At 33.5% G+C, this 15,307-nt stretch overlaps 1 protein-coding gene across 1 annotated transcript; it reads left to right on the forward strand.

Annotated features, from left to right (window-relative positions):
- Positions 1-12,901: 12,901 nt before the first annotated feature.
- Positions 12,902-13,501, forward strand: LOC149574941 (30S ribosomal protein S31). The gene has a single exon (XM_089814788.1). The coding sequence runs from the start codon at positions 13,138-13,140 to the stop codon at positions 13,447-13,449; it is 312 nt and encodes a 103-aa protein (XP_089670914.1). The 5' UTR covers positions 12,902-13,137; the 3' UTR covers positions 13,450-13,501.
- Positions 13,502-15,307: the final 1,806 nt, after the last annotated feature.

A 15,307-nucleotide genomic window follows, 5' to 3' on the forward strand; every position in this document is an offset into this window, starting at 1 on the left:
ACCACTATGACTTGACTTGCACCTTGTCCTTGTGCTATAGGTGTAGATAAATCTATCTACCCTATTTCTTGTTGTCCCACAGTGGTGTCTTTCTCTTCTATTGTTTTCTTCTCAATAGTATCAACTTTGACAATTGTATCAACCTTGTTAGATGTAGCTTGTAGAATTTGGACCAAAGATTGTACATTAGTAATTGAAGGGATGATAGAAGGTGGTTTTTGTGGATTCACCTTTTCCCTTGTAACATCAATTACTAACTTTTTTAGTTCATCTACAATAACCAAAACAGGATTGCCACTAAGTTTGGCCTATAATGTAGATTGATCTAATAGTTTCTTCAAATCTTTTGCATTAAAAGGATTGATGTTCTGAGCTAATAGATCAAAGACATCCTTGATAGTTCTAGTTTTAGTAGTCTTGGTTGTATCATGGGGAGGACTGACAAACACTCGACAACTGTGTGTCATGCACACTTTGTTCTTCTTGCTACTCAGGCTCAGCTATTGCCTTGTCATCTTCTTTCATGTCTGTGTCTCCTCCAATTGTATCACCTTTGTTAGCATCTTTTTTATCATCATCCTTAACCTCTAAAGGTTTAATTTGTCCTTTCTTTATTATGGTCAACCCATAAATGAGTTTCCATATCTGTGTTGACTTCTTGACAACATCCTCAATATTATTTTGTAGAATGCTAAAGGCTTTGTATTTAGGTGTGAACCTAACTACATATTTCTTTATAGCCTTAGCAATTTTTCCCTTAGTTAATTTAGGCATTACTTGGGCTAGTGTGGTCTCCCTAATTTGTCTTTCTAGATTTAGAAAATAATGCCATTTTTGCTCAACTATGTCATATAGACTCTTGGGTGTAGAGTTGGCAAATTCTAGTGGTTTTGTCGTAAATTTTGACATCATGGCATATAGGACCTCTTCCGCTTGGTTTTTCTCAACATCAACCAATTTTTCAAAATCAACATGACTAAAACCTGATAGATCTACATTGTTCTTAACATTTTCACATAAGTTTTCAAGATCTGAGAGAGGATTGTGACTCACCACCTTAAATTGGCTATTGTCATCTAACTCTATTTTCTCTTCATCAGAATCTAGTTGTGCCACATACTTCCTTCTAGGTCTCTTATGCTCTTGACCTCCTTTTTTTTTTTCTTTGTCTTTTCCTTAGCCTTTTGTGTTGTAGCATTTGTGCTAGCTCTAGTTATAGGTGCATTGGGCTTAGGCTAACTTGGTTTGGCAATTTTCTTTGTCCTTTCCACTGGTTGTGCCTTGGCCTTCCTCTTATTTTGTTCAGTAGAAGTAGGTGCTTCCTCGGCTTCTTCTCCCTTAGCACCTTCAATCTCCTCCTCTTCTTTATCTTCTTCCATGCCCTGTGTCAATGCTAGAGGTTCTTGTGTTTGAGTTCCTTTGTCCTCTTCATCCTCTTCTTCTTCTTCCTCTTCCTCCTTGGCATCCTCTCCAAATTTGTCTTTTAACTTCTTTACTAGCTTGTCTTTCTTCTTGATAACTGAAGTAGTTTTTAGTTCCATGGTAATCTTGGACTTTGCTACTTCATAGTTTCCAAAAAAAATTGTCATTTTGTCTACCTCACATAGTAGTATAGCTTGTGATTTTTGCTCTAACTTGAGATTTCTAATTTTCTCAACTTGAACTTTATTCTTTTCCATTAGATCTGCAACTAACTGCTGCATCAAATTCATTGGAATCTCCATTTGTAAATAGCTTAGTAGTGTCTATCTCTATGTATTATGTGTCATTCTCCATAATAGCAATCTCTTTCCTTCTCTTCAAGGAATTCTTTAGGTCTTCTCTTGCTTGATTTAGTTGATGTAGTATGAGACGTATTTCAATCTCCTGGTTCTCAATAGTCTTTCCCAACTTGTAGACTTCCATTTCAAGATCTTTCCTCAAAGTTGCAAAGCTTCTCTTTCAGAGAACAAGGCTCTGATACCAATTGTTGGAATTACAATAGGAAAGGTATACTTTTGAGGGGGGGGGGGGGGGGGGGGGGGGGGGGTGGTGGGGGTGAATCAATAGTTTAAACTTGAACCCATAAAACATTCACCACACATATGTCTCATGCATTCAATGAGTAAAATAAAATAACATGTAAATCATATACATCTAAGTCATGTAAACATGTAAGCATTCACACACATAACACTAGATATGATTACCCAAAAACCCTCCAAGTGAGAAGGTAAAACTGGGCTGGGGATGACATCGAAAAATCTTCACTACTGCAGCAATAAAGTGTATCCAATGAAGGTTACAATATTTTGACCATGAAACATGATCTACCCTACAAAAGGTTTGCCCTGTTAAAGGCTTACAAAGACTATTAAATCTCACCTTGCTAGAGGATTTCAACACCCTGTTAGAAGTGTGCCTTGTTAGAGGACTTCAACTTACAACTAAGTAAGTACCCTATTAAAGGATTTCATATAGTCTATTAGGACTACTCTGTTAAGAGATTTGACTAAAATCACCTATTAGAATGTCTCAGCATAGATCTTGTGGTTGGCACTTGCTTTCCTGATAACAGATCACCTCTAAACAATGTCTTCTTGATCCTTCTTGATCAAATGTCTCAATGCAATATTCTTTTCTCTATCCTCTATTCTATTCTAACTGACTCTGCAAATCAATCTCACTTCATAACTTCTAAATCACCATGAATGCTCTACATGCAAACTATCTTCTTTGCTCCTTCAATTCCTTACACACTCCATAGATAGTTTAGGGTTTCATTCTCCTTAAGAAGACTTTGGTGGCTTAGGGTTAGGTATGAATCTACGACTAAGATTCATCCATTTTTTCCCTTGGTCCTTCCCATTTTCTAATTGGTTACATGCAATTGCATAGGAAATCCAACTAGATTCGTCCTTATCTCCAAAATATCAAAATGCAATCTTAAGTCGGCTCAAAAATAGTTTACATAATTGTTTGTGCCATTATAAAAAAATATGTCAAAACTATCTCACTCAACATATGAAGTTTCTGATGCTTGGCATGCACTAATCTTTATACTATGATTCGACACCTACATTGCTTCACATCCACTATTTACTCAGCTCCTGAATCATTCAGCATGGCCTATCTACTTAGCACTTGGATGACTTGTCACATGAGTGACTTGACACTCACTATAAGTTGGCATGGTCTAATATTTACATGTTGTGCTTGACATGTATTACTAGTTCAACATGAACTAAGTAAATGACATAAGTGTGTTGACACTCACTTGTCAAAACCAATCTGAGATTAACACATTGTATTTGAATTCTTGTAATCTGCATAGTCTTTGCTTTGCCAACTCTATATTGATGTTGCATGGTTGATTTTTATTAGTCATCTTCATGATGTGAACATTTGTTCATGAAAAATTGCAATTGATGAATATTCTTTGGTAATGTGCACTTGTACTTAATGCATTTGATATGGAGTAACTTTTAACATATGATAATGATCTTCATATTAAGTGGAATAAATGCATTCTATGAAAGTATTCAACTTCTCTACGAATTTGTGACAACTTGGTTAATTTTTAGTTGTCACGTCTTACCCTATGGATCAAGAACACATACTTTGTTAGTTTTCTTTAATTGTACTTTCCAACTTTGTGACCAATACTTCTATTTATATTCTTCTAACATATAAAGTAGTCTATGTAGATGTTCATATTTTAACAAACATTGGAAAAATGAGGAAGAAAATGGTTTTTACTGATTGAAAAAATATAAGATTTTATGTTTGCCACATTTCAATATGTATTACTCATAATCTATCATAATATATTTGAAATTCTAGATTTTGAAACCAACATTGTACTTAATTGGGAAAAGGAAGATTGTTTTACAATGTATCATACATACTAAAATGTTTGTAATGCCTAACATATGTGTATATGTGTGCATGCATTTTAATACTGGTATAGAAACTCGATATAGAGAGTTCAATACAATGCTTTAAGATTATTGCTTATGTGTGCAAGCATTTTACTAGTGGTATAGAAACTCAATATAGAGATTTGAATAGAATGCTTCAAGATTATTGTCTATGTGCAAAATCCTTTGTATGTTCACAAACATTTCGTAGTAGATGCACAAATCTAGGTATATCTTTGAGGAGTGTGCTTTCTATATTATTTATCATATCCTCAATTTTAGATAATTTGCACTTTAGAATACCAATTTCCAAAATTATCTTGTCATTAATTGACAATTATTTCTTATCAACATGATTTGGCAAAAGAAGAGTTGCATAAGTTGCACACCCTGCATTTGGTTCTATTGCATTGACAAAATTGCTTTTATACTCCATTGTTTCATTCATATTGCATAAACTTACATCATAGGTGCTTAGATCTAATTCTTTGGGTAGACTTTTTGGGTTCCATGGGAGGATTGGTTTTATGTTGCACTTGTTAATGTTGTCATACCCTACAATATCTAAAAAACACAATTATATATCCTTCATATTCAAATGTCTTTTCCCAAATTCTATTTAATAAATTATTATAATTACTTGAGTAGACTATCTTAAGTTCTCCATTGACTATGATTAGAAAATGCAACAAAAATAGTAAAAGGAAATACCACTATCTACTTGTAGTCCTTTATATTGAAAGTCTTCAGATTTCCAAATTCCCATAGTAGTTTGCAACAAATTTGAATATCCAATATTGCAATTGTATGTTAAGGTTGGTTTCCTTTGAAAGCTTGAATGCACATTGGAAGTATTGTCTAACTTGCATACAACGTTGATGCTATCATTTCCAATTGAGTATTGGGTAACTATGCTTTCTAGTAATCCTAATGATGTATGTGTATATGGTGGGACATAACTAGTTCCAAATTGATTGGGCAAAATTTTTGATGATTAACTATCTTTATTCTGTTGGGCTACACAGTAATTCAAATTTGTAGGTGTCATTACATAGTGCGCATCAGGTACTGCTCTGTTAGCAAATGAGATATCATTTAAGGATGACATTTGTGATAGTATTTCATTAGGTATATTAGACAATGTTGCATAATGAGGCTTTATGTTTTTCTCTTCATGAATTGGGGTATGGTAGAGTGGATTTTTTGTGACCATTGGCTTGATATTGACTAGTTCATCATTGTTTTGTCCCACAGATTTTCTATAGTAGTCATGCATTTTGTTACTACTCTCATAGAGAGTGCTGCTTTATTGTATGCATTTTCAGCTTCCTCTAGCATTTCAAATGTTCCAAGCCATTGGTAATGTTTAGTTTGTGGATCCATTATCTCTAGACGTATCGACCTTAAGGACATTTCCTAGCACCCTTGCATTTCCTATGCTTTGGACATTTTATGCATTTGGTAGACAGGATTTTGTTTTCCTTAAAATTGGATGTGTCTTCATTCTCCAAATCAATAATTATTTTTTCTTTGAAACAACTCATGGTTATTCTTGGTTTTGTAAAGACAATGAACAATTCAAACAAAGTAGACCAATCAAATAGATGAAAGAAACAAAAACATTATAGTAAAATCCTTCTACTAGAATGTTATGTAGAAGAATGCAAAACATATAGCATGGTTTGGTTATTTTGAATATAGTAGTGTAGATTTTATTACAACTATTGATATTTACAAATTTCATTGACAGTGTCCAAAGTAAATGTATTGGATAAAAAATTAGAAAAATAGAAATAGTCTTTTGAAAATGTACAATAACACAGAGCATAGATTATCATTTCCCAATAGTCCAAGTACTAGAAGAAATCACATTTCAATTAGGAGGAGATAGAGTATGATGAATGAAAAACTAGTTATATTACAAGACTTTGGTGATTTCTCACGTCAAATGTATCATTCCAAGGGGGATTACATGATAGCACAAGTAATAAAAATAATGTCTTTGTTTAATATTTAAAAATTACAAGTATTGTAACATTACTATCCTCTTTAGCATTATTTTTAGTGACCCATAGCTTATAGCAAGATGCAATGCACAAACATTGAGTCTCCAATTGTGTACCTCTCTCTCTTATCTTCTTTGAGCTTCCACATACTACATATATTTCTCAATTCTGTACAAAGTCACATAAAAAATTATTACATTGGATGTCAATAGGAAAATGAACAAAGGTGTTTCCTTGACAATAAAGAAGAACATCAGAAGAATGCATATGTTAAGCAACATGAAAAATTCAAGTAAAGGCATGGTGCTCTCAGAAATCACCACAACAATTTCCTTTAGGGGAATTCTTTGTATATGCAACCCTGAATTTTATATGTCAAGGTTATGTCTTAAAAGTGTTTCCACCTTGCCATATGAATATTTAAACCTTATGTTACAACATGCCTATTGCTATCTATCTAGAGGACCATATAATTATAAATATTTAACACTATCTTCAAATAGTATGATAATTAGTCAATTCAGAGGCCTACCAATTGAGATTGAAGAAACAATTGTTACATTTGTAGACAATTAAAGAAATTCAACTTTGTCCACATTGGAAATTGCCTTTCTTCAAGCAATGTTGTAGCAAATATGTTGTAGATTAACATTGGAGGCATATGCATTACTTCTGCAAGCTTCAGAAGTAAGCATTACAAAGCATATTTACCTTACATATGGTAATATGCTTATATGATATTGGAGCAATGCTACATCAAATATGTCAAACAAGAGCATTGTACACATATGCATTACTTCTTCAAGCTTAAAAGCAACCACTATAATGCATATGCAACTTACATATGCTTCCCAAAGTTGGGCAACAATTATGCTAAAGAAGAACATTATACACATTTCTATTACTTGTTTTGGAAGCTGGTTGACCTATTATGTTATGTATTCATTAATATGTCTTACATAGTCTTCTAACTCTTCTGAATAACATTTTTCATTTGTCTACACAAATTGCTTTACATGTACACTATTTTGTGAAAGTTGGTGGAGTTTCAAAGTATTTTACTAACAACATTTGTGCAATACATTCAACACAAATTTATTTTGCAAATTTTCCCCTAATAGACCATGCAATAATAACCAAACATTTTCACATTCTATGACAAAAAACATGGTCATCCATTGTTCAAGCAATGCTTGCAAGCAATGTGCAATTGGAGGAGACAACTGATAGTTTAATCAAAGAACATAAAAGAATCCATCAGCCAGAAACTCCCCCATTGTTCAAGCAATGCTTATAAGGAATGTGAAAATTGGAGGACACAAATGATGCTAAAAATGAAGGATCATTTTAGAATCCAACAAGCATATATAACAATAACCTTCAGAAGTGGGGAAGGATTAAATTTGTGTACACATGAATACAACTAATCACAGGCAGATAGTTGCAGACAATACCATATGTTAATAATTATCTGATTTACAAAGTGTAATCAACATCATCATTCTACAATATTGCTACAACTGAAGAGTCATGTAAGAATCCAACAAGCATAAATAACAAGAAGTTTAGGAAGTGGGAAAGGATGAAATTTGTGTACATGTGAATACAACAACTAGTTACAGGTAGATATTTGCAAACAATACCATATGATAATAATAATGTGATTTGCATACTATTATCAACTTCATCATTCTACAATATTGTGTTGTCATGTTAATTGGATTGAAAACATATTCTCCAAAACCAAACATTTATGAAAACATCTTGATTCTACGTGCAAATTTCTCCATTTCTATTAATACAAGTAACATTTAATGTACCAGCTACTTTAGTAGTACAAGTGTTCATAAAAATTACACTTCTCGTTAAACATGTTCTAATAAGGACTATTTAAGTAGTACAATTAAATATATAAATGAGATTTATATTATGAAGAGTTCACATGGAAACATATATGATTCTTTTGGTTTGTATCTTCAAATGTTTTGTAGACTTCAAGTGTTAACAACTCTGAGAAATCTGGTTTACAAAAAAATATTAATCATACAAGAATTATGTACTTTACATATATGTTTCATTGAAAGGTCTTCTTTAAGTTAGAAAATCTTGAATAAAATATTGCATTATGGAAAACAAAAGGATATATTAGTAACTAACTACACAACATTTATCACACAACAAACATGTTGATTAAATTTACCTGATTGACATGTTCAAAATTTAAAACGGATTGTCTATACTATTCTCAACCAAATAATATATATCTATATGATGAATATATTAAATTTGATGTTCATTGATTTTTATTTAAACATGACATAGTTAAACATTAGTGCAAATAAAATTATAGAACAAAAGTTCACTATATATGGAAAAGTTTTTACAAAATTGGTACAATCGATTCTTCTAACAAGGTTAGAGGTATATAAAAATTATTGTTTTTCAATTTCATATGCTATGTGCTATGTACATAGAATCATAACAAGGTGATCCATGGTAACCAATGATGTCCAATTTATTCCAATTTTGCTAAACTAAGTAGTAGTCATTAATGCCTAGGAGCAACAGGTTCATGCATAAGATGTAATTAGAGGAGGAGACATATGCATTTGGAGGTATATGATTGCATTGCATACATTTGAGATTGTCAAAGCACTTTGCTAGGAAAACTCAAAATAGTGAGCATGGAAGGCATGATCTACAAATTGCTTTATATTTACTATTGATTGCAATTTTTAAGGAATTATACATACAAATTGTCACAACAATGAACTTAAAGATTGGAGGGCGAATAAGCCACCTATAAGGTCATTACTCATCTCTATAACATATGTGTCAATGTATGGATCATAGTCTTCTTGAGGCTTGAAGTAATGCTTGACATATGCATTTGCTAGTTGCTTCACAATTTGTATATCTTCTAAAAGCTCCATGCAATTGGTCATGAATTTAGAAACAATGTCTGCATAATGTGTTGATCTAGATTTATTCTATAAGAATTCTTCACTGAGAACATTGCACAAAGATTTATCAACATTTGGACATTCAATAACAAACACATTCTCCAAATGTGTTGATTCAATTGCACTAGTAATTGGAAAATTCCACAAAGGACTTGGGCATGGAATAAAAATTCGGTCAACCATTTTGAAAGGTCCAAATCTGCCATAAATGACTACAAAATTAGATAAGGAAATACTTATTGATGAAAATTACCATATTTCCATACACGTGGAATAATCTATTCTTATTTTCCCAAATATCAATCCCAAATCATACTTTAATTTTGCTTCCCTAGTCTGTTGGCCTTCTTATAATGGAAGTCCACATAGAATCTATAATGTAGTTTTACAAAGAGTATTGATAGATCTATCTTTATACAATTTCCTGTCTCTTTCTTTGGGGACTCAAACTATTATTTGGAAAGAAATCGACTTAAACTAGAGGGTGGGTTTAGGATTATAGTCAGATTCTATTGGGTTAACTTTGGCCATGACTATGTGTGGTATTGGTGCAATTAGGGACATATAGACATTCTGCCAATCTGCACTTAATATATTGATTTCTCAACCAAACAAGAGAATGAGGTCAAAATCAAGTGGTCAAAAACTTTTTTGAACATACGTAAAGAATGTTACATATTAGAGCTAATTTTGATGTCCATTTTAGTCTTGTTAGTTTTAATTTCATAAAAAAAAAAATCATTTTTTGGATTGATTGTATATTACTATGAAGATGTATGTTACAACATATGCACAAGATCCTTGTAATTTTATTTTACAACATAAAACATAAGATGAAATAATAATTTTAAAATTTTGTTTCATTTTTTTTTTTAAAAATGATGTAAAAGAAGGTTTCTCTTTGAAGTGAAAATACAAAATGATCAACAATACAAAGACCGATCAATTTTCTCACAAAAAAAAAGCGTACAAACTATGGGTACATTTTTTAGCACATCACAAATAATAGACTCCTTGACAAATAAATATACCCATAGAAACAATTATACAATTGGAGAGAAATAAAACTAAACTAAAAGAACAAATGAATGTTAAGCTTTATAAATTAAAGCTAAAAGTACCAGGTATGCATAAAACCAAAAGAAAATTATGAAAAAGCTTACACATTTTGATGAAAAATGATATCTATTTGCAAATAAAGATTATGAGAAGAAAAACACCCTAAACATCTCTGTTTAGCACAAATCCAAAAAAAATTAAAAACTATATGGGTTTCCTAAATTGCACTAAAACAAGTCAGACATATATTTGCACATTAAGACTTAAAATAGAAGACCCTTAAATGAACTAATTAACATAAATCCAAAGAAACAAAGGCATGCTTCATTTGTCGAGGGAAATTATTTCGTCCAATTGTTGATCAAACTAATCAGGGAAAAAACAAGTATACCTAAAGCATGAATGAAAACAAGAATAGAGTTCCAAAGCAAAATTAAGAATAATATGAGGTCCTCCTGCATATATAGAGCTTACAGAAAATCTTATAAAACAACACTAGACATATTTGATAAGCGTGAAACTGAAAACAAGATTTAAGCCATAAAACAAAATGGAAGTAAATGTGAGACCCATCTGCATCAGAATGAATTGGTTTCATCCAGCGATTTGTAGTTCAAATCAATGAAGAAACAAGAACCCAAGAAACAAAATGGCAACATAGATGGCCAATAAAAAAGTGTGGATTCTAATGTTTTTTCCACTAAAGCAGGTGAACATGATCGAGCATTTGAGGAAAATGAAGTAGTAGAAAAGACCCTTGCTAATGAAATGACACATTGAAGGCAAGAATCCATGATCACTATGGTGTGGAACACTATAGAGCAACCAAAAATTTACAACAACTGAGGGATTTAGAAGTGAACGAGAAGGCTTTAGAACAATATTTATCTTGACATTTAGGGTTATCTAGAGACTTCCCAAATGGATATTTGTGGGCAAAATTCAAATGCTCAAAGTTCCTAAATAATTCGCTCCACATTATATTGCTCCATGAGAAAACCCTAGCATTCTATCATCATACAGTTGAAGAATTCAGTTCCAGATAAAAAATAAGACAAAGTTAATGTCCATCTATTTATAAAGCTAAAGGAAAAGAGGAAAAACTATGAACCCCTAATAAGCACAAAACCAAAAATATTTTTTTTAGAACATATTCACCCTAACTCAAACAGTAAGGAAACAATCTCATTCTAAAAATAGTATTTTGGTCTCGCTACTAACAAAATAAAATAGATACAATGATGAATATACCATCTATTGTAAAATTAGAAAGCAAATCTAGAAGTAAACATGACATTTTTTGACAAAATTAGTGAAGTGAATGTGAAAAGCAAAACATCCTAATGTGACAAGAATAAAGCACTCTGTAATTTTTCCTCCTTGATTTTGATAACCGTAGACCTCTACTCATTTCTATATTTGTAACTCCTAAACACCGACATCCACAAAGACCGTCTTGGTATAGAAAATTCAACTGTCGATTAAGGGATCTTGTAGATTTGCGAATTTAGTGATTGAACTATTTACTGAGACGAAATATTACATGTATGAAGTAAGACGTACATTTAAATAGGAACTTTCTGTGGAAAATAAACTCACAATAGTTTCTTTTGACAATTCCATTAAATTGTAAGCAATTCAGACAAGCACTTACCTACTCTCTAAAGAAGATATCAATTCCCCTCACTGCAAAAATGCACAAGATTTAAGGGGAAATATGACACAGATTTAAAATGGTCTTTCAGTAAATAATTTTTAGACAAATTAGTCTCTTCACAAATAAGTGCACTCTCACTGTATACACCTTTTTGTATTGGAAAAAGTACAAATCCGACAGCTCTCAAAATGATGGAGCTTGTCTTTTCCTGGGCACCATTTTTAAGTCTTCATTTTGTGTCCACTATTTTTTGGATAGAGTAAGAAAGCATGGGCAATTTTAACTTTAAAAAAAAAAAAATTGAAATAAAATTCCACAACACTGACTGTTCATTGTACAATCATATGTAAAAAAGCTTTACAAAATTTTAAAAATTAAGAAAATGAAATATGAATATAGAAACATCATAATACACAATTATTATGAAAAAAAACAATTGATTTCATTGGTTAGTAAAAAAGACAAAACAAAATCTACTGGATGATATAGTATCTTGCCTACGACAGGAACTAATAAGTATACTCTCACAATACATGCATCATTTCATGGTGAAAACCCAAAGACATACAACAAAAACTGCAAGATAATCATGGAAATACTAAGTGAATGATAAATAACAACAATATATCGTTACTTTGTGAGTCCTCACCTGAAATGTAGATGAAGAACAAGGTTATGTGAAATGACAAAGACAGGCGCAACGTGAAGCGTTGGTGGGAGCTCTAGGAGAGACTTCTAAACAACAAAAATGAATCGATTTAGGGTTACTTTGCTTTAGTAAATGGGTTAACCGTGGGTGGTAACCTGACCATTGGTGAAGGGTAATATGTGTCACTGTGCATGGTAATAGGGTCAATCGTGGTTAAGTTAGGGTCATGGTGGGGTGTAATAACACAAGGTTTTGATTTTGCCTAGGGACAATGTGTTTTAATTAAAATGAACTCATCACCATCTTTTCTACCAAGTGAGTGGGTTCACATTATAAAGTGAACATTAATTGATATAAAAGCAATTGCTTATTAGATCAATACGTAATTTTTTTAGTCTCAAAGGGAATAGTAATTGGGGGGTTTTGGTGGCAGGTTCCAAGCGAAAACTTTTTTGTACCACTTTTAGATGACCTTGCACTGTACAGATTCTATAGAGAGTTCTGTAAATGCGGGATACCTTAAAAATTAGCTTAAAGTTACCCTCGACAACTATTAGTGTGTTTCCTCTACTCACAAAGTTAATGACTATGTTAGGAAATTTAGAAAACTCTTAAGCTCTTGACTAGAGAAAAGGGCCATATTTAACAGTTTTCAAATTTCACGAAGTTTGCAATATGGCTAGGTATTCCTTGGTTTTTCTTCCGGACATGTAAAAGATCCTATTATTCTTAACCAGTGCAATTCCTTGGTTTCTCTTCCTGACGGGTAAAAGCTCCTGATTACTCTGAACAAGTGCAACTCCGCAGGTTAGGATCTCCAAGAAGAAGGCCAGAAATATCGCAGCGGTGTGGGTAAAATACGTCTGATCTGTTGTGCAGTTAGGGTTTGGAAGGATTGAACAAAATGATGGCTTTGAGGCAGAGCGTGCGTAATCTTGTTGGACCAGTTTGTGTGCGGAATCTGAGCGGCGCGATCGAGGTGCGGGCTTTCCAAAGCTCGTGCTCTGCATTTACACTAACAAGCGGAGTACCATTAGCTTCAGCTCCTCCTCCCGTGCTGTGTGGGCGAGGAGATAAGAAGACCAAGAGAGGCAAACGCTTTAAGGGGTCTTTCGGCAACTCCCGTCCAAAGAAAGGCAAGAAGATTGCCCGTATTAAAGAAAAGAACGAGGTCCCCAGTTCCACTCCCTGGCCGCTACCGTTTAAGCTCATCTGATTGTAACTCATCTCGTATTTCATCAACTTTATAACTCATATAGTTTTTGTCATCTTGTATTGCAAAAGTTTCCAAACCATTGTTGGAATATTGTTTGGGGTTGTTGGTATCCGTCTGTTTGATATGCAGTTATGATGTTGGAATCAGTATTGCTCAACATGTTTTCTCACTTAAGAGTTGGGGCTTTTGAGTTTTCACAGGAGAGACCTTAATTCGTTTGCCCAATGAGCCCGATGAAATTTGATCATTCACTACCCGTTTATGCAATTTCTGTAGCTTGGAAAGTACTTTGATTTCCTCAAACTAATTGATACAATTGAATTGGATTTTTTTTAGCTAGAAGAGAATGCAATTTGTTATCTCTCGTGATTAGCCTTGTCCAGCATAACGAATGTTGCGTAATAGGGATGTTGGAAAATATTACGCAGGAGGTAGCCATCAATTGACCTGCAAACCACAGAAAGCCATCCCCTCCCAAAATAAGCCCATGGATCCATTTTAGAAAATATAATAACAAGGCATTCAGTAATTTCTCTGTGATAAAACCCTGATAAGAAATATGTATCGCTGTGCATACATCACATGGGATGGCACAAACAAATAACATATAAATCCTACTGTACACAGCATAGGGTTGCACAAGTAGATAGAATGTGAGGAAATCACTTTAGTTCAAATGCTAACTCCTCAAAACCCTCGTCAAATGTACTCTGGACTTGTCACTGAAGGATCAGGCAAATTATGAAGAAAGGCTGAGTTTTCTGAATTTCCTATCTGGAATCGCAGTTTCGCTAACATCAAATTTCGTATGTCATTGCACCTTTAACAGTTCACACAAGGGTGTAGCTTGTATTATTGGTGTAGAGAGTTGCCTAAAAACTTAAATAGGTTCTGTTCAAAGGAGATAGATTACAATCAAGTAATCTTAATGTATAGAACACTATGACTGTCACATCTGATATGGATCAAGACTGCAAACAATTTTTGTGCCATTTATATGCTGTTAAAAATTGCATATATGCTTATCGTAGTTGTCACAACTACAAGACTTGTGTTTTTGGGATCAATGAATATGGTGATTGATTTTAGCCTTCGCAGTTATTGGAGCACACAGGGGCTGGTCCCCGGCTACACTAACATGGACTTTTTCCAGACCCTAAGTCCAGTGGTTCCTGGGGAAATTTGAACTTAGGTCTGTTGGAATCACCGTTGCCATTACAGAAAAAGCTCAAGCTCTTACTGAATGTCACAACAACCAGAGACAAGGATACATGGAAGGCGGTCTATGCTAAACAGTACCTTCACCTAGAGGGGACACAGGCACCAAGTTCCCAACAATCCTCCCCTCAACATGTCTTGAGGGATTTGAACCCATAACCCAGCGCTTTGATACCACTTATTGAAATCATCGTTTCTGTTACACCAAAAGCTCGAGCTCTCAATGAACGTCATAATAGCTAGAGACAAGGATCCACGGGAGGTGGTCAAGCACATGTCACAAATCCACCGGTCTATGCTGAACAGTACCTTCACCTAGAGGGGACAGAGGCACCAACCTCCCAACAAGGTCATCATTGTGATAACTCTCCAGTTATGCTGCTCATTCATGCCCATGGCACATCACGATTACACCAGGTCAGCAATTCGTATCTGGATGATTTTTATTTTTGTCAAACAATTCCATGTCATCTGTATGCTGTCATGTTTGGTACTAATACCTTTCGGGGAAGTCCAATACATTATTTGACAAAATGATTATTCTTTTATGGATCTTCAAGGCCTGTTACCAAGCTCCAAGTTTACCTGAAGATTTTTATCAAGACCATTTTGAACATAGTCAGCAATGATTGCACGCCTT

The sequence above is a fragment of the Cupressus sempervirens genome, chromosome 2 (assembly GCF_028749045.1).
Source record: "Cupressus sempervirens isolate cs-2001-9-10 chromosome 2, ASM2874904v1, whole genome shotgun sequence".
Classification (NCBI taxonomy): Eukaryota; Viridiplantae; Streptophyta; class Pinopsida; order Cupressales; family Cupressaceae; genus Cupressus; species Cupressus sempervirens.

Excerpts from the sequence above, each read along its gene's own strand:
- LOC149574941 (XM_089814788.1), top strand. The coding sequence starts at position 13,138 with ATGATGGCTTTGAGGCAGAGCGTGCGTAATCTTGTTGGACCAGTTTGT.